General features: G+C 41.7%; 2 protein-coding genes across 7 annotated transcripts in view; both read left to right on the top strand.

Moving 5' to 3' along the window:
- The window catches only part of Plcxd2 (phosphatidylinositol specific phospholipase C X domain containing 2), a 54,046-nt gene extending 47,498 nt beyond the window's left edge, over nucleotides 1-6,548 (top strand). For all 3 annotated transcript variants that reach the window (XM_029470481.1, XM_021184978.2, XM_021184977.2), the window contains one exon: nucleotides 396-6,548. In XM_029470481.1, coding sequence (XP_029326341.1) covers nucleotides 396-552 — 157 coding nt within the window. In that variant the 3' untranslated portion in view covers nucleotides 553-6,548. The remainder of the gene's footprint in view (nucleotides 1-395) is intronic.
- A 5,841-nt stretch (nucleotides 6,549-12,389) lies between these two features.
- Nucleotides 12,390-21,880, top strand: part of Phldb2 (pleckstrin homology like domain family B member 2) — a 211,609-nt gene continuing 202,118 nt past the window's right edge. The window contains exon 1 of one of the 4 annotated variants that reach the window (XM_021184540.1): nucleotides 12,390-12,612. In XM_021184540.1, the coding sequence (XP_021040199.1) occupies nucleotides 12,607-12,612 (6 nt within the window). In that variant the 5' untranslated portion in view covers nucleotides 12,390-12,606. The remainder of the gene's footprint in view (nucleotides 12,613-21,880) is intronic. The other 3 variants (XM_029470303.1, XM_029470305.1, XM_021184543.2) reach the window with 3 other exon arrangements.

Here is a 21,880-nt window from a genome sequence, read left to right as displayed (position 1 = left end):
GTGGCAAGCAAAATACTAAAATAGCAGTGGCAAGAGATAGGGGCGGGTCCATTTACTGTAAAACCTCTTTCAATTTGCCATATGTTTGATTATTTTTTTTTTTACGAGGAACCCTAAGAACCTAACAATAGAGGACTGTTGGACTCTGTGTTACGAGGTCCTGTTAATGTGGCTGTCCATTTGATGCTAGAAGCAAATAGTCGTTTGCATAACAGAAACCTTGGAGAGGTTAGTTCTGGTGGAAGCCTGATCAGTATGCATGGAGATATAAAGCTTATGTGTTTCTGACACACATTGTGTAGTGACAGAAACGGCTCATTCCCTTTGCTGCTGTTGTCACTTTAACCCTAACTATCTGTTTATCCTCTTTTTCACCTAACCCTTTCTCCATGTAGGAATCTCCCTGCCATCCTTGATTGGGTGAAGACTCAGAAGCCTGGCGCCATGGGTGTCAACATCATCACATCTGACTTCGTGGACCTGATAGACTTCGCCACGACTGTGATTGAGTTGAATGACCTTCTAGAGGATCGAGCTCTGACTAAGTGTTGAACTGATGCTTTGTTTAATTGGAGGTTGAGGTTGTTGATACAAGGTAGGATTCTAGAGGGTTCTAGGAAAGATGACTCACTTGTAGGCAGTCATGGGGAAGTGAGGAAGAGAAAGAAGGTCCTCTCTCTTTCCTCACATAGCTATTTGGACTTAAAAAGAAATCTAAGGGTTTCCCATGCATTTTCCCCCAAAGACAGTTTTACAAACTTAAGTCTAAGAGAAGAATGCATGTTTCCTATGGTTAACATCAGGATCTCCCCAGTGGCTTGTGGTGGCAAATGGAAGATGGAAGCATCCTTTTCAGGTTCTGTGGCCTATGCAACATCCTAACTGGCCCAGCTTCCTCTTGTCTTCTGCGGTCATTTGAGCCTGTATGAAGACTAAATCAGAAAGGCCTTCCTGATCAGAAGAATGGCACACTCGAGCGTGGACCACCCTGAGAGCTCTCTGCCATTAACCCAGAGCTCTAAGGGGCTCCTACGGAGCCAAGAACCAGGTCTCTCATGAACTGTATAGTATCACCACTTTCTACGAGAGCAAGATATGTTTATTATCACAATGCTCAGCCACAGGCTGGCTCTGCGTATCTTGGGCTAGAAGTGGGCACCTTTATTCTTCATATAAGCAGTGCACCCTACCCTTGGCATAAGAAAACGTATTTTCTTATTTTAATGTATTTTGGGCCCTATCTTTAAAATGATAGGGATAGTAGTTGGAAAGTCTTTTATGTGAGGGCCCAATACAGACTAACGATGCATGTTGGTTGCATGCCAGAGTTCTTTGATTTCGTTCTGTAACCTTCTCCCCAAGCGACTATCAGGCAAGTACCTGGATCATTTTGGCAAAGTCCTCTGGAGTAAGGTCTTCAAGCCTGATAGCAGAATCCTGTTTTATTGGTTATCTGTCTGGGACCTGGTCTGCTGCACGACACAATGCTTGTCTATGACACCATGGAGGAGGCTGACACAGGATGCGTGGGAACGTGCACTGGAGTTAAAGGACGATGGTCCAAGTGGGTTTGGAGCCAGTCTGTTACTCTTTGCAAACAAGACTACCTCGGGGACATTTAGCATGACTCGTATGTCATCCAGTGAGGAAAAAAAAAGCAATGTTGGACATTTCTGCTTGTTTTTCCATTTAGTCTACTTCCTGTGAGTTGTTCTGCCAATTGCCTTTGCACGAGGGCTTGGAGACACAAGGGGAACTTTTTTTAATTGATAAGAGGTGCTTTTTATTGATAAGAGCCCTCTTTTGTTTCATTTGCTTTGTTTGAGTATTTATTAATTTATTTATTCATAGAGTCAGGATCTGCAGTGTTCCCTGCTTGAAGAACACTCACAGATGTTTGCTGGACTTTTCCTACCCAGGATGCTGCTGTGGTCATCCACTCATGCACTGCATGGCGCATCTCAGGGGCTGTGAGTGACCTTGTAACTTTGCTGTAGGTGCCCTACCCCAACCCCAATCCTGCTGAGGACAATGTATAGGTGTGGATGCGATCCAGATCTAGGAAGCTACTGCCAAAGGCATGCACAGGGACAGAAGTGAAAGGGTCATGAGAAACTATACTACACAGGCACTTCTGTTAGAGCATTGGGAAGAGTAGAACTAGGAATAATGGCTGAGCATCCACGTGAGTGTGCTTTGCTAACCTTCAGCCCTATTTGAGAATCCCTATGGAGGTGTCAGATTCCACATTCCTACAGAGGAATATAAACAGGCAGTGCTGGGTGGGCATGCATATTTACAGAGATTGCTGGACCTTCTAGTGCTTCTCACGTCTCTCCCTTTGATTGCCTTGTCAGTTGTGCATGCTGCCTGCCGGTGGGGATATCTTGGGTGAGCTATTGAAAACATGCATGCCCCGAATGGCTGACCATCTGACCTTTCTTTCCCTAAAGTAATTTAGGCCTTGACTTTTCACTTCCATAGTTCACGGAGGCCACAGCACAAAGGCCTCTGAGAAAACCTGATTTAGCTTCTCCTGTTCTTGAGTTTGAATCCTGCCCAGAGGTGGCTTCTGGAATGTTCTTGTCAAACTTGGCAGAGCCTTTCTGCACAGGGCTTCCTCGTTGTGTAGGAGTGCATACCCTCACCATCTTCATTTCCCTTCTGTTGTGATGCTCTTCAGAGAAGCTCCCCAAACCTTAGCCTACCCTCAGGTTTTTATTTTTGTTTTTTTATTGTTGCATCCTATTTTGGTTTTGGTTTTAACTATCAGTTAGTTACAAGGGACTAAATCACTCCCTTCTGTTAACGCTTTGTTACTTGGCAAAGAGATAAGGAGGCAAGAGGAGAGGCATTCTGCTCTGTTTTGTTTGCGCCTCAGCTTTGTCCGGGTGCTTGGTGCTATGGAGCCTGGTGTGTCAGCAGGTATCCGCACCAGATGGATACCAGGTTCACTTTAAGGCTGCAGACTGTTCTGTGAACTGTTTACTTCGTTTTCTCCCTCTGCTCTTAAATACACAGTTGTATTTCACTTCTGACATTTAAGTCCACCTCAGTGTTTGCATCCTGCACCATCAAGTATAACACAGAAGCACAGAGCACTTCCAAGGCCACGTGTATGGGCCCCTTCTCCCACAGTGAGTACATGAGTGTATATTCACCGGCTCATCCATGCTGCGTTAGGGTCCCAGCCTCGCTGTTATTCTGAACGTCTGAGAGGTAGGGAGAGGATTATTCACAGTTCCTCCCAGGGATTACTCAACTCTCTGCCCCAAGAAAAGGCTTCCAATGTGGGAAAAGCTGCATGCATTCTGTGCCTTGAAGACCAGGCAGAAACGTAAGTGAATTGGACAGAGAAAAAGTAGAACATGGGCCCCAGGGCTCATTCTGCCATAGTTACAAGTGAGAGCTCTGACCCAAATATATCACATGTTCTCTAATATCTGGGGAGTCATTCAGATTTTAAAAAAAAAGGTTCTCATAGTTATTCAGAATCAACTTCAAGAGCAGCTAAAATGCTGCTTGATTAACTTAGTTGGGGTTCATTCCTGTTTGGAAATTTAACTGGGTTCTTCCTGAACTCTCTACACCATTCCAACACAGCCATATTTTCTTAATGGCCCAGATCTAGATGCTCTAGGTCTCTGTGGCTTAGAACGGTGTCTCAGGGCTTGAATACCGAGTTTATCACAAGTTCCGAGTATGTTATGGATGGAGACAATTTTCTTCCGATAGAACGGAGAGGTCAGGATGGAAGAGATTGGTGAGTGTTTAAGGATTTGGTCTGAGACCATGGCAGATCTTAGAGGTCATGCAAAAAACAAAACAAAAAAAAAAAAAACTTATATTTGCTGCATAAGATTTGATAGTCATTGTTTTCTCTAGTGCTGGGTCCAGACCCTGAATTTTTTAGAACTGTTAATCTAGAGTTTAGAGTTCAAATCCAATATTTTATATGCATGCAAAGAAAAGCACAAGATCTGAGGAGAGATAATGACAGACCTTAAGAATCCTGGATATTTTTTTATAGTCTCATGTTCATGTCTGGAAATTCATGCTTCTATTTAGGAAGGCAATAAAATGAAGCATTCTGAGATTAAATGAACCTTTCTGATATGTCTGGATATTCGCATTTTTTCCAGTGGTTAGGGTTAGTGTCAAGGGTCAGGGGTTAGGGTTGTAGTCAGTGGTCAGAGGTTAGGAGGCATCTCCAAAGAGACATAATACACATAAGCACAACGTGTAAGGTGGAGACCCCGAAGAAATCCAGGCTGAAAGGAAACTGCTGTTTCCTCTGAGAAGCAAAAGGACTGCACGCTGACATCATTACAGAGGTTTTATGATGTCCTTGACTGTTTGTTATGTTCTGGGAAACAGAACTGGCTAATGAATGAGCCACGGTCACGAGATCTCCTCCCTTAGCTGAGCCACTGGTCCTGGGCCAAGCTGTGATTGGTTCTTCCATGTTTAATAATGACACAAATCTCAGGTGGCTGACTCATAACTTACGAGGTCCCAGGGCTCAGCCTGAATGCCTTGTACTCCAGGGATGCACCCTTAGCATGATTCTCCCTTTTGTGCACATGTGCGGGGAGTATGGTTAGAGTCATGCAAGAGCGTGGTGCAGGCTGGTGGAGTTCGACGATGTGTTGTACATTTCAGAGTCGACATAATGTGTTGGGGCTCAGTGAAATCTGCCAAAATGTACGTGGGCCCCTGGGAGGTGGGTTTTCTCTAGAGGAAACAGTAGACATTGAGAGTATCAAACATCCAAGCTGACAGGAATCTCATTTGGTGCAGCATAGAAGAGCATAGATGTCCTTGTCAATTTCATTAACTGTCTAGTGAATCTTAACCCTCTACCACAGCTGCTTCCTTGTAGGTGATACCACAGTTTCTTTACTCAGTAGTGTCACCTTGGGACCCAGGGAGAGTGGACTGATTGAATAGCAAGTGGTGTCAGTATAAACTTCCCCTCAATTCCAGATGGTTCTAATCAGCTTGTGACTGCCCCAAGAGACCTCCTACTCCACAGCCTTTGGATTCCCCAGCTTCCTGCTGCACACACTGACACGAATGGCCGTGTCTCTTGAGCTAGCCTAACTCTGAAGCAACCCTACAATGATGCTATTGATATTCTAAAATTTATCAAACTCATTTTAAAACAAAATGGTTTGAATAAGACAATTCTCTCTTCTCTTTGGGGGAAATTCAGAAGCACATCTGTTGAGGCAACTGCATCAATCAACTTGAGGCAGTTTTCCATCACCCTTTCTCATTCCCTTCATAGAACGCTACTTTCTCCCCTCTTGTCACTAGCATCTCCATCATCCGCCAATGACTGCGTCACAAGATGCTGACAGAGACTACGCTCTGTCCATGTTGGTGGTTGCTCTTTAGCCTTCTCCAATGCACTATTCTGCCTCCTCATCCCACCCAACCATTAGAACTATGCTTAATTAGAGCCCTGAAATTGGGAACAATGTTTAATTCATATAGCACAGGCTTGCTCACAGTGTTAAGCCCACTAAGAAGCATGACACTTTGAAAAGTCATATAGGCCTCTGGCAACTCTGTATAGTTGCAATGTCACACCTGTTATCGGTTTATAGCACTAATAATATGTCAATGATAGATCTATAGTATCAAGATGATAACTCTTAGATCATGTTCTAGAAATAATAATACCTTGCTGCTATTATTACCCCAGTGTGAATAAGTATTAAATGCAGTTTGTGTATGCATTATTTGTATTATGTACATACCAACTGTAATACTTAGCCTCCCTGATCAGTAATTTAAAATTACAGAAATTGTCATAGTAAAAATCAGTCTTGGTCAGTTCAGATAATTTATATATCTGATAAATGCTGTAATGGAGATTATATTTTGTCTTCTATTCATTGATTTACGCTGCAATGCATGTGGTTTGCTAAACTTAAGAAATAATAATCAATTTTTACCAATTTTAAGGTTAGAGATAAAATTGTGCATATATGCTACTTGACACTCTGAGATGTATCTTGTGGCCTGATTGTCAATGTCGTATACACTTCACCTGCCTTCTTTCCCTCTAGGAAGTAATTGTTGAATTGTATCTCTTCTTTCTTGAAACCTGGATTAAATCACTTGATTCATCCTAAACTATTGTGAAGCCACAGTACCTCATTTTAACTGTGAAAAAAAAAAGTGTTAATAGATCTGACCATATGATGTGCTTCCTTGTGTTTGACTTGAGCCAGTTAACAAGGTTTAAACCTATTAATAAACATGAATCTTTAATAGCTGTGTTTCCTTGGTTTGAATGAACATTGCTTACTGACCTACATCTAACTTTGTTTTAAAGAGCTGAAGATTTGGTATCAAGAAGACTCGTCTAAGCCTCTCTGCCATCCCTGGGAGGCCAGAGTGTGTGGAATGTCCTCACTGTCACACCTACCACACTTCTCCCAGCGCTAGCCTTAGCACTTCAATCTTCCTGCTAAAGTTAGCCCAGACCTTAGTGACATCCCCACTTGATCACCATCTCTGCCTCACCCTCATTTGAGCAATTACTGGATGCAAAAAGACTCGGGAGACCTGGCCATGCATACGACGAATAAATAAGACTAACCTGGCCTTTCTGCTGCAGTGGAGATTACAATATTGTCTCCTTGTAATTATTTTTAATGTAATATCTAGGTTCATTTTATCTGCTCAAACACACTCCCCACTTTTTTTTTTGCCTTATACATTTCTAAAATAATGTGTTATCAAAATCAATTTAGCAGAGATGACACTAATTTTGAGCAACAGTGCATTGCATGAAGCCACATGCTGGAGAAATCATTAGGAATGAAATGGGTCTGTTAAAGCTGCCTCTGTGATTTAAGAATGATGCCATGGTAGGAATTTTCTGTCTGTGTGTAGGTGTTGCTTTTATGAATCTGACACACCTGCCTCTGGCCTACTTTCATGTGCATCATGATCAATGAATCCCTTTAAAAAAAAAAAAAAAAAAAAACTAAGGTGGATTTCTGAGTTCGAGGCCAGCCTGGTCTACAGAGTGAGTCCCAGGGCACCCAGAACTACACAGAGAAACCCCATCTTAAAAAAAAACAAAAACAAAAACTAGTATATATAATGTATGACTCAATGAAATACCGGGTTTCATCACTGTGACCAGGCACAAAGACAATCCAATCCTACTATTGCAAACATATTATTCTCCTTCTTCAACTTCTGAGCAAGCCTTTGGTGGAGGCATTGTTTCTTTTACAAAGAGCTCTTGCATTATGTATGGACTCCATAACTTCTAACTACAGATTAATTTATCATGTTACCACCAGGCTATAAGCATAAATTTCCGTATGAATTCCATCACCTCCCGTCTATGTGACTGTAGGCGAAGTCTGTATCTGTAAAAGTACAGATTGTAGTGTTCAGAAAACAGGCACTGCTAACACCTACTCTTGCTAGAGGTGTGACTTCACACCTACACTCTCTAACTAGCACCATGAGTTTAACACAGTTGCCTGATAACGTGCATGTTGATTGAATGATTTGGCAGGAAGTAACCACTGAGCATAGAAGAGAGAACTTCAGCCAGTGTGGTCCACACATGGGCCTTTACAGGTAAGGTCTGGATGATACGGGATACCTACATTTTGATCACTCCTTTTCTTCCCCACCCCAATTGGAAGTGAGGTCAATGGAAAAGAAGTCAGTAGCATGTGAGGAAGACATTGGAGACAATGTCCTAAGAAGTAGCCACCTGTCACGTCTGCTCTCAACCAGCAAGAACGACATGACCACCAGTTCTTCTAACAGCAGTTTATTCAGCAAGCTTCAGTCTTCATTGCTCTCGCTTCATCTTTTTCTCCCCCTTACCCCTGGCCTCTCACTCTTATATACTCTCAGCCCCCATCCACTCACGGCAGGCCACGTCACCTCACCAGGCACGCAGCTTCAGCCAATCAGGGCGGCAGGGGCGCGTCTCCACCAAATATGGACTTGTTTACACCGCCAGCATCATGGTGCACCTGTGCAGCTCTCACAATGGTCCTGGCTTATTTTCAGGTGTATGAGGAAGTCAGGTGCAAGTCATAAGACTTAGCTGCAGTCCCGGGTGCCATCTTGGGACTGCTGCCACACCTGCTCCTCACAACCACAATCTGTATTTATACATTCAACTACTGGAAATGGTAATTATTTATCTCTTAGGGTGTATCATAGAAGGAATCATTAAAAATATAATTTTTGGTGTATAAAAAGTTGTGAAATTCCTATACCAAAAATGTGTTGCTCAGACAGTGAAACTCATACCACTGGTGACATATATGGAGACATACATTGGTGTACATGATCATATAGTACATGGTTACAGGTGATCATCTCCTTAAGTAAAATGAGTGCTGTTAACCCCTTCTTATTCAACTCCAGTTAATAGTGAAGTCTCAACTTAGTAAGGAAACATTTTTATTATCTAGAAGAAGAAGAAGAAGTAGAAGAAGGAGAAGGAGAAGAAGAAGAAGGAGGAGGAGGAGGAGGAGGAGGAAGAAGAAGAAGAAGAAGAAGAAGAAGAAGAAGAAGAAGAAGAAGAAGAAGAAGAAGAAGCAGCAGCAGCAGCAGCTGTAGTATCCGGCTGATGTTTGATGTCAATTTGCTCATGTTGTATTCATTTTGTGGTTGCCCTCTCTTTGTAGCAAGTGGTGTTTCAATAGTGATATAAATTCACTTTCAAGATTGCTTTTAGCTTTTTAAAAAGCATGTTGGGAGAAGCTACAGGAATATCCTACATTTCTGACCCTTTTTAGACTTCATTGGATGGGGGACACAGCTGATGCTGCCACCCACAATCTTTACCCCAAAACCAAGGTCCACTGAATTCTTTCTTACATACTCTTTGGTCGCTAAGTACATATGGGGGCTGCTATGTGAAACAGAAAAACAGATCTTTTTTTTTTCAGAACTTCATATTTTTTGTAGGTATCCACCTTCCACATTTAAAACAATTCATGCCGAAGAGGATAAAAGGCCTTTGTGTCCTGGCCACAGTGGGTAAATACCAAACTCAGAGAGCAAATCTCACTTCTTCACCTTTAAAAATGATTGCCTCTCTGTGAATCCCTGAGGGGAAGGTGCCAGGAAGTCCTGATGCCTTGGTGTATGTGTGACATTTTTTCCCAAAAGGAATTCTTCCAACCAGTGGCATGTTTTTGTTCCCCCTCCCCTACAAACCTGTCCCTTGTGACTGAAGGTATTTTATTATTTTGAAGAACTGAAACCTTTCAATCTCACAGAGAGTTAGATGTTACAAACCAGGGACAGTGGCTGTGTGCCTCAATCCTCACCCAGGACAGCCTGGACAAACTCCAGATCAGGATGTTTTCCCAGCTGGCTGAGATTTGAGGGTAGCATCCAACTTGGAGGAGAATAGAAGTGTTGGCTTCTGCCCACAAGCATCATGTGATAGAGACGGCTTCAGTGGTTGGGTTGCTCTATTCTAAGTGGCCAGGAATCTAAAGAGTAAGATTTATCTTGTAGAAAGATCTGAACAGTAAATTCTTACTGCATAAGGAGGCCATTGAAAGATAGTCTTTGTTTAATCTGAGAACTCAGCTGCTGTGGGTCATGAAGTCTTTCTTGCTTGATCCTAATTGGATGTTCACTCAATCTAGGCCCAGGAGTCCTCATTTTAGCTCTCTGTAAAGCATAAAGGAAAGAAGACATTAGACTGACAGAACTTACCACACATCAGAGATTAGTTCCAGAGCACTGAAATCCTGCAGAATGATAACATAATGGCCCCAAATCTTAGCCAAATGCATACTTCTTTATGGTAGAGAGTCTGTAGTTTTCATTTGACTCTCAAAAGGCAATGTATATTCCTGCAGCTAGAGAGACAGCTCAGTGGTTAAGGGCCTATAACTGCTCTGCCAGAAAATCCAAATTTTCTTTCCAGCATCCATGTTGGGTGACTTCCAGGAACCTGTTAACTCCATCTCCTGGGCACTTGACTTCTGGCTTCCACAGGCACCAACACTCACATGCATATACCCACACGCAGGTACACACATAAGCAGTCCGTTTAAACAATAAAATAAATGAAGAAAGGGTCCGTGACTCTATAAAGTTACAGACCATTGTATTTCACAAGATATGAAGTGAAGTGTCACTTAAATTCTGCTAAGCAAACAGGTATGGCTAATTTAAACGGCTACTAGAAAAGGTTGGTCCTCCCTGTTAAGAAGAATTAAAACTCATAATAATTTTTTTCAGTATAGGTACTCTTTTGGGAGGTAAAATGAGAAAAAAATCAGATAAAAGACCAAATTAAGTCTGAAAAATCTTATGGAATAGTTAGATGGACTGTAGGGACCACATAGCAGGCTCACGGGTAGATACAGTGAGGTTGGTTGCCTTGTACAGGTCTGGATAGCACCTCTCAGAGAGAAGTGGGTAAATCAGAACTCCCCACATGAAGCATAAGTAGAAGGAAGGATCCAGAAGTCATGTAACTGAGAAGTATGAGAGGAGCTATAAAATGGAAACTTGATGTAGATAGCTTTAATGTCTCCAAGTTGTTACATGACTTCGATTCAAGAGCTTTTAAATTACTATTTTATGTGTATAGGTGTCTTGCCTATGTATGTATGCACACAACGTGCATGCATAATGCCAGCAGAGGCCAGAAGATGGAAGTGAATCCCCTGGAATGTTAGCTATAGATGATTGTCAGTGCCCATGTGTGTATTAGAAATCAAACCCCGGTCCTCTGAAAGGGGCAGTCCCATTCTCTTAACTGCTGGTCATTTCTCCAGTACAGATTTAAGTTTCAATTTTTCAGAGTTCTAAGATGGTAGATGTAAAAACAGTGAAAGGACAAAATCCAGGCTCTGAGTCTCTTCCTGGAGCTATTTCCTGCCATTTCCTGCTGCCTCCTCTGGTATCATGGGTGTATGAAATAACCAGGAAAGGGGTTACTATTTAAAAAAATAGAAACTAAATGAATAAAAGCGTGGAAGGGTTAAAAACCAGCCCACTATTATAAAGGAAGGCATGCAACCTGCCTCTTGCCACAATAAATTGCACCCAACTTGATAACTCAAAACAACACAAATTCTTTATCTTACACGTCTCAAACCAAAGGTTTAAAATGATTTAAAATGAGCCATTGAGACCATTCTCTCTCTCTCTCTCTCTCTCTCTCTCTCTCTCTCTCTCTCTCTCTCTCTCTCTCTCTCTTTGTGCCCTAGGAGAACCCAGGCCTTGGACTTTTTAGCTGCTAGAAGATGTCTACATTACTTGACTTTGGATCTTTGTCCATCTTCCAACAAGTAACTTTGCATTATTCATATTTGACTCTGTCTCTGACATTACATGGCTTTTGATTTAACCTCTTATAATTCTGATTGAATAAATTACAATAATCTTTCATCTCAAGATTCTTCATGTAGGAGGTCCCACCATTTTCTAAAGACCTATTAGCAATTGATAGCTGCTGGAAGATGGAGAGGCATTTTCTTCAATGGTGTAGCCACAGATAAGTAGTCTATGTTCCTATAAGTAATCGTAATTAAATTAATTCATACATATATACACACACACCATAATAAAATATGCAATGTTCATTTTTACCATATAATGCAGTGTTTCTTGTCTTTCCTAATGCTGTGACCCTTTAATATAATTCCTCATGTGTTGGTGATCTCCAACCATAAAATATTTTCACTGTACTTCATAATTATAATTTTGCTACTATTATGAATCATAACAAATATTTAATGTTCAGGATATGTGATATTTGGCCCACACACACAAATTCATGGCCCGCAGGTTGAAAACTGCTGCTATAAGGTAGTATATTCACAGTTCTGGGAATCAGGCCTGGACATCTTTTTAGGCTATTTCAGACTGTGTCATGGGAAGATTACTGCAGGCATTACGTTAAGAGCAGAGTTGCTTCTGATACCAATTTTAGCACCTCCTTCTGGTTGTGTGGCCATCACTCCATTGAGCCTTTTCTTCTCACCACAAAACTGTAACTTAAGTGATAATATGTCCAACACATGCCACATTTTCAGTATATACAACCCTGTTTCTTCAAAGAACTATAAAATAGGTCTCAAAAAAAGTCAGTAGGAGAAATTCTATGACTAAATTGGATGGTTCATAAAGGATCCTCCAGATTCCCTCCTGAAGTCATTAAGGTCGAGTGGAGTGAAGCTTTCCTTTCTCGTGTAGATAGTCTTAAGGCTTCTTGTCTACAGACCCAGTGACAAAGTAATCGCTGCTGGACAGTCTATAGCTTTCAGCCACTGTTTTCAGCCACCACCTCCGAGTCCTGCTCTCTACTTCTGCCATCCAGCTCTCTGGTTGGATTTGAGTAGGCCTGGTGTGTATTGATTGGTCAGGTCTGCAGCAGAGACCAGCACAGACTCCCTCCTTCACATCTGTCCACACTCCTGACCATAAGCAAGTTGCTGCTTGTGGCCAGCAGGGAAGGAGACAAAGGAGTCACCTCCCTTTCTTTCCTGGGGAAGAGGGGATGCTTCTGCCTCAGCTCTAGACTCTCCAGCTAAGTCGGGAAGGAAGCCAGGAAAGATACCGGATAGGAAAGCAGCAATGGAGGTACGTAACCTATCTTATCATTGCTCCTTCTCTCAAGATCACAGAGCAAATACCTTGCCTCACCTCATAACCAGGACACCTTTGACACTGGCCTGCTGATGGAGAGGTGGTAGATATCCCTGTATGTGAAGGCAATTCGGTTTCTTGTCCATTAACATAACCTAGAAAGCAAGCTGTATTTTACCATCTTCTCTCCTCTGAAAGTTGATGACAGTTCTTCTACATGCTTCAAGTTTTGCAGAGATTTATTTTCCTCTTTCATTACAGAATATCCTATCTGTGATTGATTGACAAGTTTCCATTGTTGGTGGTTCCTCCAACATGGCTCTTTGCTCCAGAACTTTGCTTTCATATGCTTCTTTCTGCTTACAAGATGATACTGGAGAGGACAGTGCATATATATTTCTGAAGGCTGTCAACTTCAAATGACAAGATTTCTCAAAAACCTACAAGCATTTTCTTGCTTTGGAACCTAAAGCGTTAAAGAATCCTGAAATCCCTGGAGCAGAATCAAGTCTATTTACCAAAGCTTATCACCAGAGCAGCCAGGTCAATCATTTACTGACCCAACACTGTTTCTTACCGTTAAAGGAGGACCACCAAAGTCCTTGCCTAACTGAGTGCCCCCATAGAACACATACGCACACATACGCACACATACGCATTGTTATATAGAAAGGAGCCACAAAAGTCAGCAAAAGCCCATATGCCTTTCTAATCCCTCTAAGTCTTTGTTCTTTCCAGTGTGGTAAGCACCCAAGAACCATATCAGCTCAGTGACTCATTAACTCAATCAAGACTCACTCACAGACCTACTGCCTAGTTTCCCCTCAAGCACAGGAAATTGTGGCTTTAGAGAAAGCCTCAGCTGTCACTGGAGACCCAGAAAAAGTAGTTGAACGATCCAACAAGACGCTAGCTTATTCTTGGAGAACAGTTTATCAAGAAATAATAGGGAGGAATAGGAATATCCTCAATTTACACATTCCAAGAACTTTATTTTTTAACAAATATGATCCACTCTTCTCTAGTCTTAATGTAACCCCGTTAGTTGCAGAACTGGCGTATTGTGACTACATAGACCTGTCTGGCCTATGTAATGATTTCTAACTCTTACAATTATTACTCAGGTGGTTTGTGGTAGTGGGGCCCAATTCTTCTGAACTCCATTTAGGAAACAGATTGGCCAGTGCTCTAAACAAAGTGATGTGTGATACTTATTTGGTCAATCATTTATGGGTAGGAGGTGAATACCCCCAGGTGAGGATTGTGACTGGAATTTTTAATGGCTTGACAGTTAATTAGATGCAGGAATTGAGACCACTGCAGACATTAAACCCCATTTGTGATTTGGACAATGTCTGAGCTGCCTCCAAGGACCATCTTAGAAAATAACCATTTGTGAATTACATGATGATGCCCTGCAAAATATTAAATATGTCTATAGCTGCAATCTCGAGCATGTCTGTAAATAACACAAGTGACAGAGGTGGGTAAAGACTTTGGGAAATTCAAATATACTGGCAGATTTACCTACAGTGCTGCAGGCTGCCTTCTATCACTTACATATCCTTTCTGTGTAGCATCTAGTTCATACTAGAAGCTCAGTGTGGTAGATCGGGTTTTTCTGTACATCTAATATTAGCTAGGGGAAGATTATTGTTGAGATTGACTGACTTAGTGTAGGCACTGTTGTTCCTTTTACATATTAGGAAGTTAGAGCCATGAAAGTCAATTAATTTTTCCATGATAATGCTGTCATGAGTCCCAGATTTGGACTCACTTCTACTTTGTTTCCAATCTTGTCTTTCTCGTGAGTCAAGTCTCAAGTCTCTCAGAAGACTTGAGAACACACAGTAGCATATACCAGAAAGCCAAGCCAGCAAGGTAAACAATGCTCACTAGCACAGATTCTGCACTAGTCTATGGTTGTGTGTTGCCTGAGGCCAGTTAAGTGCTACTATGATCAAATGGCATAAGCAGTGGACTTCATACCACTTAGATGGAATATAAAGAAAAAAACAGGCAGGGAGCAGAAGGAAGTCTAGCTAGGTGTAGCAGTCACTAGAATGTTCTTGATCCTCATGAGCTTAGTTCATTCTCAGGTTAGGACTCAGCCTCTTTCATTTCATGCCCTCAAACCCATGGTCCCTGTTGGAAGTGTAAAACCAGAAAAGGAGATGATGTTACTACGTTTCTGGGAACTCAAGAGTTTATCTCATGCATTCCAGCTAATGCCCCCTCATCAAATTCAAGGGATTTGGTAGGATGAGGCTTTTACCTCATTTACAATTAGCAATCCATTTTATTAAAGCTCCAATATTGGCAACTACATAGACACACATTAGCTTGGAGTCCGTCTTGGTTAGGGTTTCTATCGCTGTGAAGAGACACCAGGAAGATGGCAACTCTTGTAAGGAACACTATTTAATTTGGACTGGCTTGTGGTTCACAGATTTAGTGCATTATCATCATGGTGGTGTGCAGGCAGGCATGGTACTGGAGAAGAAGTTGAGAGTTTTACACCCGAATCATCAAGCAGCAGAGAGAGAGAGAGAGAGAGAGAGAGAGAGAGAGAGAGAGAGAGAGAGAGAGANAGAGAGAGAGAGAGAGAGAGAGAGAGAGAGAGAGAGAGAGAGAGAGAGAGAGAGAGATAATGGGCCTGGCTTGAACATTTGAAACTTCAAAGCCCATCCTCAGTGACGCACTTCCTCCAATAAGGCCACATCTACTCCAACAAAGCCACATCTCCTAAGAGTGCCACTCCCTATGGTCATTCAAACACATGAGTCTATGGGGAGGGTGTTCTTATTTAAACACCAACCCTGAGTTCTGTTAACCTCAAATTTCTCTTTCAAATGTCATTAGCAGTCTGGCACAAAGTCCAAAGCAGCCACAGTGCCCAGTACTTACACAATTAAGATAAAGACGTGCTATCATGAAATGTGGTCAGTCGAACATGGTTGAACAAAGGGTTTCTTCTTTTTGAGCCTGCCTTTGCACACCTCAGGAATATGGCAACAGAGGCCTTCCAAGTAGGAATTTCTGGATGCATCACCATATCTACCTCCTAAATCAGTTGGCCTGATGTGAACCTTATTTTTGTGTTACTATTCTTGGCTAAAACACAGGAAGAAACAGACGGGTGAAGAGAAAGGATAATGTCTCAAAAGAATTCTCTACCTGTATCAAACATTAGATGAATAAATGGTTCAATTTCATTTACTAACCCTTTCCATTAGTTATAATAAAAACAAAGCTATGTAATGTGTCCACATCATGGATTCATGAACATAAGGTAACATTTGAGTTAGTTAGATTCTGTCTGATCTGAAAGACTATATTCTGTGTCATTGTTCAAGAAAACAAGTCTACACAATAGTAGCTCTTCTATGTTCATTGCTGCTACAAAAGGGTGGAGAGTCCTTTTCTAAAGCCTTTGCTTGGCTCTTAGAGATGACTTTTATCCCTTTGCCTGTTCCCCATAGTATGTTTTTGACCTTGTAAAACAACTACCAATGTCCACAGGTTGTCTTGTGATGCCTTTGAGAAGCTGTGACAGAAATTATTTCTGACTATTGTCACAAACACTCTTCCATTTGCTTATTAAGTTGATTTTAATGTAATACAGAGGATATATAAATTTTTTCTTTATTATCATGTGTAGATGTAGTGAAAAGGGCTTAGGCACACTAGGAAAATGACTTACTGTCTTCAGTTCTCTACAAGATTTTTTTAAAAATTGATTTCTGTTTTCACACTGGTCTGAAAGAAAGCTCAACATTTTCTCGGCTTTCTTTCTGGTGTGTGAGTTATTTTACTGAATGTTATAAGAGCCATTTTATGTTATAACAGATGCCATAACAGTTGAGATGAACTCTTTTTAGATAAGAAACTTGAGACTCAAACCCACTGAGATCTTGTTTTAGTCCCTCGAATATAACAAGCCCTATAGGATTTAGACCTCAAATTGTTTATTCTTGTATGTGTGTGTGTGTGTGTGTGTACTACACAAAGATTCTTCTAGATGTTCAAGGCCTCCAAATGGGAGCAGTGAGGCCCATAGCTATTTTAGCCCTGTAGAATGTCAAATGATTGTCCAACCTATTCTCAGGCTGTAAAGATCCATTCAGACAGCAGTTCCCTTGGTTTTGGCTAGAATTCTACTAGGTCAGAGCCATAGTGGTATTATGTTAATTAGATTTTGTGGAGTAATGAAAATGAAGGGAATAATTGTAACTTAATAAAACCTAAGGGCCAAAGTCTTTGCCCTTGAGCAACGTAAGATGTTAATGGAGTCCATGACAGAATATATATATATATATATATATATATATATATATACACACACAGTATCCTCCAGTCTGTGTCCTTTGACGTAGTTTGTATTGGTCGGAGTGGGAGACCCGCTAATACCTCCACACAGTCATCTGCTGGTTGGCTTATCAACCACTGTATCCTCAGAGTTTCTATGGACCTTGAGGATCAATAAGTTTGAGGTAAGCAACAGAGAGAATGTGATTACTCTCCCAGCCCACACCAACTTCAAAACTGTTGCACTCCCCTCTCTTCTTGCAAGGTCAATCTTCTTTATAGGAACAGTAAAGGAGTTAAATGTGAAAACAATAATAATTAATAATAATAGTAATAATAATAATAATAACTCACCAGAGCTTGGAGAGCTGCCCGGAATGTAAAATGAAGATGATATTTTCACATAAAGCTCCAACTTTATTTAGAGAGCATGATTCAAAGTTTTAATTTTAAGTGCACTAACACTGAGGTAACACTCACAGTCTTTTGTTTATTATATAGAGCCACAACACTACCAACAATGCTTCCTACAGAGAATTCTAACTGAGCAGGATTGTCATTGGTCGTCACTGGCCTGCTGTTTTGAAGACTGCATTTCTTAAGAAGAATCTTGGATAGTTCCCTTAGCAGGTGTGCCAGTGAGTTTCTGTGGAAAGAGGGCTTTCATCCATGGGGCCACTTTGTGGTGATCTCATTTGATTTCACAGTGTGAGCAGCTCAAAACTCGTAGTTAGGATGCAAGCATGTCGCAAGAGGAGAGGACATCCAGAGAGCAAGCAGAAGAGTTCACAGGGAAGATATGTATGGTAGAATTCGTCATAGCCTAAGAAAGTCCCAGAATGGTTCTGCCAATGCCAAGACAAGGAAACCTCAACTTCAAACGCCTGCATTCCACAAAATCTAACTTTTTCCTAGATAGCAATCGTGAATATAAGCAGAACCAGTTCCTGGAACCTGATTGAAACTCATCATGTCTGGCATCTATCTACAATAGGGGGATTCCTCATATTCATAGACATATTATCATAGAATCTATTTGTATTGGTAACATAAGCACATGCAACAGCCAAAGTCATCCGTATCCCAACTCCACTATTGTCTTTCTGTCTAGGCTTGGCACAACTTCATTTGTTCTGAGTTTCACTCCCATGTATCTCTACAGGAATAATCTGTAACATCTGTTGATGGGATTTCAGTTTGGCAACAGAAAGGTGTTAGATACTGTTTTTATGAACAGTTTTGCAGGCTGAGTATGATGGTATACGCCTTTAATCCTAGCACTTGGCACTTGGGAGGCAGAGGCAGAAGAATCTCTGTGCGTTGCAAGCCAGCCAGGGATACAGGAGATCCTTTTAGAAACAAATCGAAAAACAAAAAACAAAATCAAGATTTGATATCTTTATATAAGGATCTAAACTTAACTGTGTTTGTGTGTGTGTGTGTGTGTGTGAGTGTGTGTGAGTGTGTGTGTGAGTGTGTGAGTGTGTGTGTGTGTGTGTGTGTGTGTGTATGTGGTATAATTTCAATCACTAATACAACATCCTGGGTATTTTGGAATCTTAGCAAAAACCTGTGCGTAGTATTAAGTAGCAAACAACAGTGACTTTAGTAGAGGAAGTGATTTTTAAAAAGACATTGGAGTCAGATGTGGTGGGGCATGGCCTTGATCACAGCACTTTGGAAGCAGAGACAGATGGATCTCTTAAAATTTAAAGGCAACCTGTCAACAAAGAGATCTTCAAGCGAACCAGAGCTACACAGTGATACCCTGTCCAGAAGACGAGAAAGAGCAGGTTACAGGGCAGGTGAGGATGTCAAGATGGGAAGGCCAGTAAAATGGCTCATTGTTGTTTCACCTCCCTATAAACATCCGGTCTTAAGACATTTCCCTCCAAATTAGAAGGCTTTAATCTTAGAGGAAACTGCTACACAGTGCAGGTCTTGCAAATCACTGCTCATCTAAGCTCATGCACAAAACTACTGAAAGAAGAAACAGTATGAAGAGAGAAGGGGCACTAGTTAGGAAGTAGGAAGATGAAAAGGTCAGTCAGAGGGGAATAAGAGAACGTACTGGGGTGAATATAACCAAAATACACTATATACGTCTATGATTTATTTATTTGATTGTTTATTTGAGTATACTTTAGCTGTCTTCAGATACACCAGAAGAGGGCATCAGATTCCATTACAGATGACTGTGAGCCACCATGTGGTTGCTGGGAATTGAACTCAGGACCTTTAGAAGAACAGTCAGTGTTCTTAACCCCTGAACCACCCTTCCAGCCCTTGTGTTACCTTTTATAATATATGAAATAGACAGTCAGTCTCCTCTTTGTTATACAGCTATCGGTTTTATCCAAGGCCAGGATTATATTTTATTATAAATTAAATTTATTCCTTGACAATTTCAGACATCCGTATTATGCTCTGACTACCCTCACTCACTCCCTCTCAGATCCCTCCCACAACTCTACCAATACCCCCTCCTCCTATGTTCATGTCTTCTTCTTGTTGTTTTGTGAGTCACTGAGTTTAACCAGGGCTGGTTCGTGTGACCATGGGTATAGAATTATCCAATAATGAGCTTCCAGTAGCTACACAATTATAATCAATGACTCACTACCTCAGAATTCATAAGTAGCCAAGAATTCACTAGGGTGAGGTAGGCTTTGCTAAGTTTCTCCAAGATCCATGACTGCTTACTGACAAGCCCAGTCTTGTGCAGGTCCAGTGCAGACAACCCTTGTTCCTGTGAGTTTGTGTTTGCAATGACTGTGTCATGCCCAGGAAAAAGTATGTTGCAGCTCCCCTTTCCACCTTTTGGCTCTCCTGTTCTTTCTGCCCCCTCTTCAATAATGTTCTTTGAGTTCAGAGGGGAAAGGAGCATCAATGTTCTGTTTAGGGCTGGGCACTCATTTGTCTAGTACTCCCATCACTTTGACAGCCTCCAGTCCCTTGGTTCACTGACATTTACAGTAAAGAAGGTTCTCTGATTAAGGCCAAGGATGGGATTCTTTTGTAGTTATAAATTCAAGTGACCAGAAAGCAATTTGTCACCATATCCATTTAGCTAAACAACTGTATTAAATTCTTCCCTGTGCGCCCCCCCCTTTTTTTTTATCAAGAATGAATTCCATTCTATGGAGAAGGCATCGAATCTAATCTGAGACTGTTTGCCCCCTCCCCCAAGCAGAGGCTAATGTATGCTAATAAAACTTTACATAAAGAAAATATGGAGCGCCAGAAAGGAAAGCTGGCTTAGCTATTCAGAGAACTTACTGCTCTTGCAGATGACGACTCATGGTGACTCACAATTACACATAAGTCTAATTCCAGGAGATCCTATACCCTCTTCTGGCCTTGGCAGGCTCTGCCCACACATGATACACATAACTTCACACAAGCAAGCACAAATATACGTAAATAAAGGAGAGAGAGAGAGAGACAGAGAGGCTCCTATACCTTAGATTTGTAATTCTGAGTGTGCTGTGCACTGGATAGGCCAACATCACCCATCCTTTTAGAGGAGACCATTCACCTGGGAGAATGCAGTGAACCACATCTGAGTTCACATGCAGCTGCAATCTTGGCAGTGATGTTGAACTTTGTCTCCCCCCCCAACCCCTCCCCCCCTGTCACCAATAAGCGCTTCAAAGAGCAGTTATTTTCCCTTAATAAACAAACAGCTCTTGGAGGTGGCAGAACTTGCCTGAGGTTAAAGAAACATGGTATCGAGTCAGATAGAATAGTGTGCTTTGGACTCAGGAGTGGGTAACGTGAGAGAAAGCATAAGTGTGGGACTGACCCTGGTGTCCACTGAGAAGCAGAACAATGGCCACGGGCTGAGGAAGACTCAGCTCTGTATCCCGAGACCACCCCGGTCTATCTGCCCCTCCCTGAGCCAAGCCAGCTGCCTCGCCCAGTGTTACTCAGCCAGTTTATTGCCGATTTATGCCTGAGCTCCTGTTCCTTCTTGTAAGCTCCATGAAAGGCTATTTGTCATGAAGTAAAGCACACCAAGGAAGTAAGAGTGCATCAAAGATCTTCCCCGAGGGTCTAAGCAGAGAGGGCAGTTGGCTTTAGAGAGGCTCTGATTTCTCTCTTGTAATCTGCAGAAATGAAGGGCATCCTGGTGACTGACTGACAAGACTGTGCCATCCATTTCATGCATTGCTTTTTTTTTTTTTTTTTTTTTTTTTTTGCCTTTGAGTTATGTCATCCTGTGCTCTATTTCTCCACTTAAAAAGGAAAGATTAAAAGATTAATGCTTGCTCATTATGACACTGGGAATTAGTTTCTTTTCCTGGTGCTGAGGGGAAAAAATGCCTTGACAGCATCAACTTAAATGGGAGCAGGTTGTTTGTGGAAGTTTTCAGTAGTCTATCCCGTAGGAAAGTCAGGATGGCAGGAGCTGGAGGCAACCAGTCACACTGTATCCCTAGTCAGGAAGGTTCCTATTATATCCATAGTCAGGAAGGGTCACAATGTATCCATAGCCAGAAAAGGTCATATTGTATCCATAGTCAGCGGCAGTGGGTAACATTGTATCCATAATCAGAAGCAGCTGGACCACATACACTGTTCTCCACAGTCAGGAAGGTTTCCATTGTATCCATAGTCAGAGGCAGTGGGTCACTTGTATCCATAGTCAGGAATCAACAAAAGACGAATTCTAGTGCTCATCTCTTTTCTTAGGGTTACTTTTGCTATGATGAAACACCATGATCAAAAACAACATGAAGAGGAAATAATTATTTGGCATATGCTTCCACATCATTGTTCACCATTGAAGGAAATCAAGACAGGAACTCAAACAGGGCAGGACCCTGGAGGCAGGAGCTGATGAAGAAGCCACAGAGGGGAACAGCTTATTGAATTGTTCCTTGGCTTGCTCAGCCTGCTTTCTTATAGAACTCAAGACTACTACTCCAGGGATAGCACTACCCACAATGGT

Source organism: Mus caroli, chromosome 16, assembly GCF_900094665.2.
Source record: "Mus caroli chromosome 16, CAROLI_EIJ_v1.1, whole genome shotgun sequence".
Taxonomy (NCBI): Eukaryota; Metazoa; Chordata; class Mammalia; order Rodentia; family Muridae; genus Mus; species Mus caroli.
The sequence above is the reverse complement of the archived record's forward strand: the minus strand, read 5'-3'. Positions and strand labels throughout refer to the sequence as shown.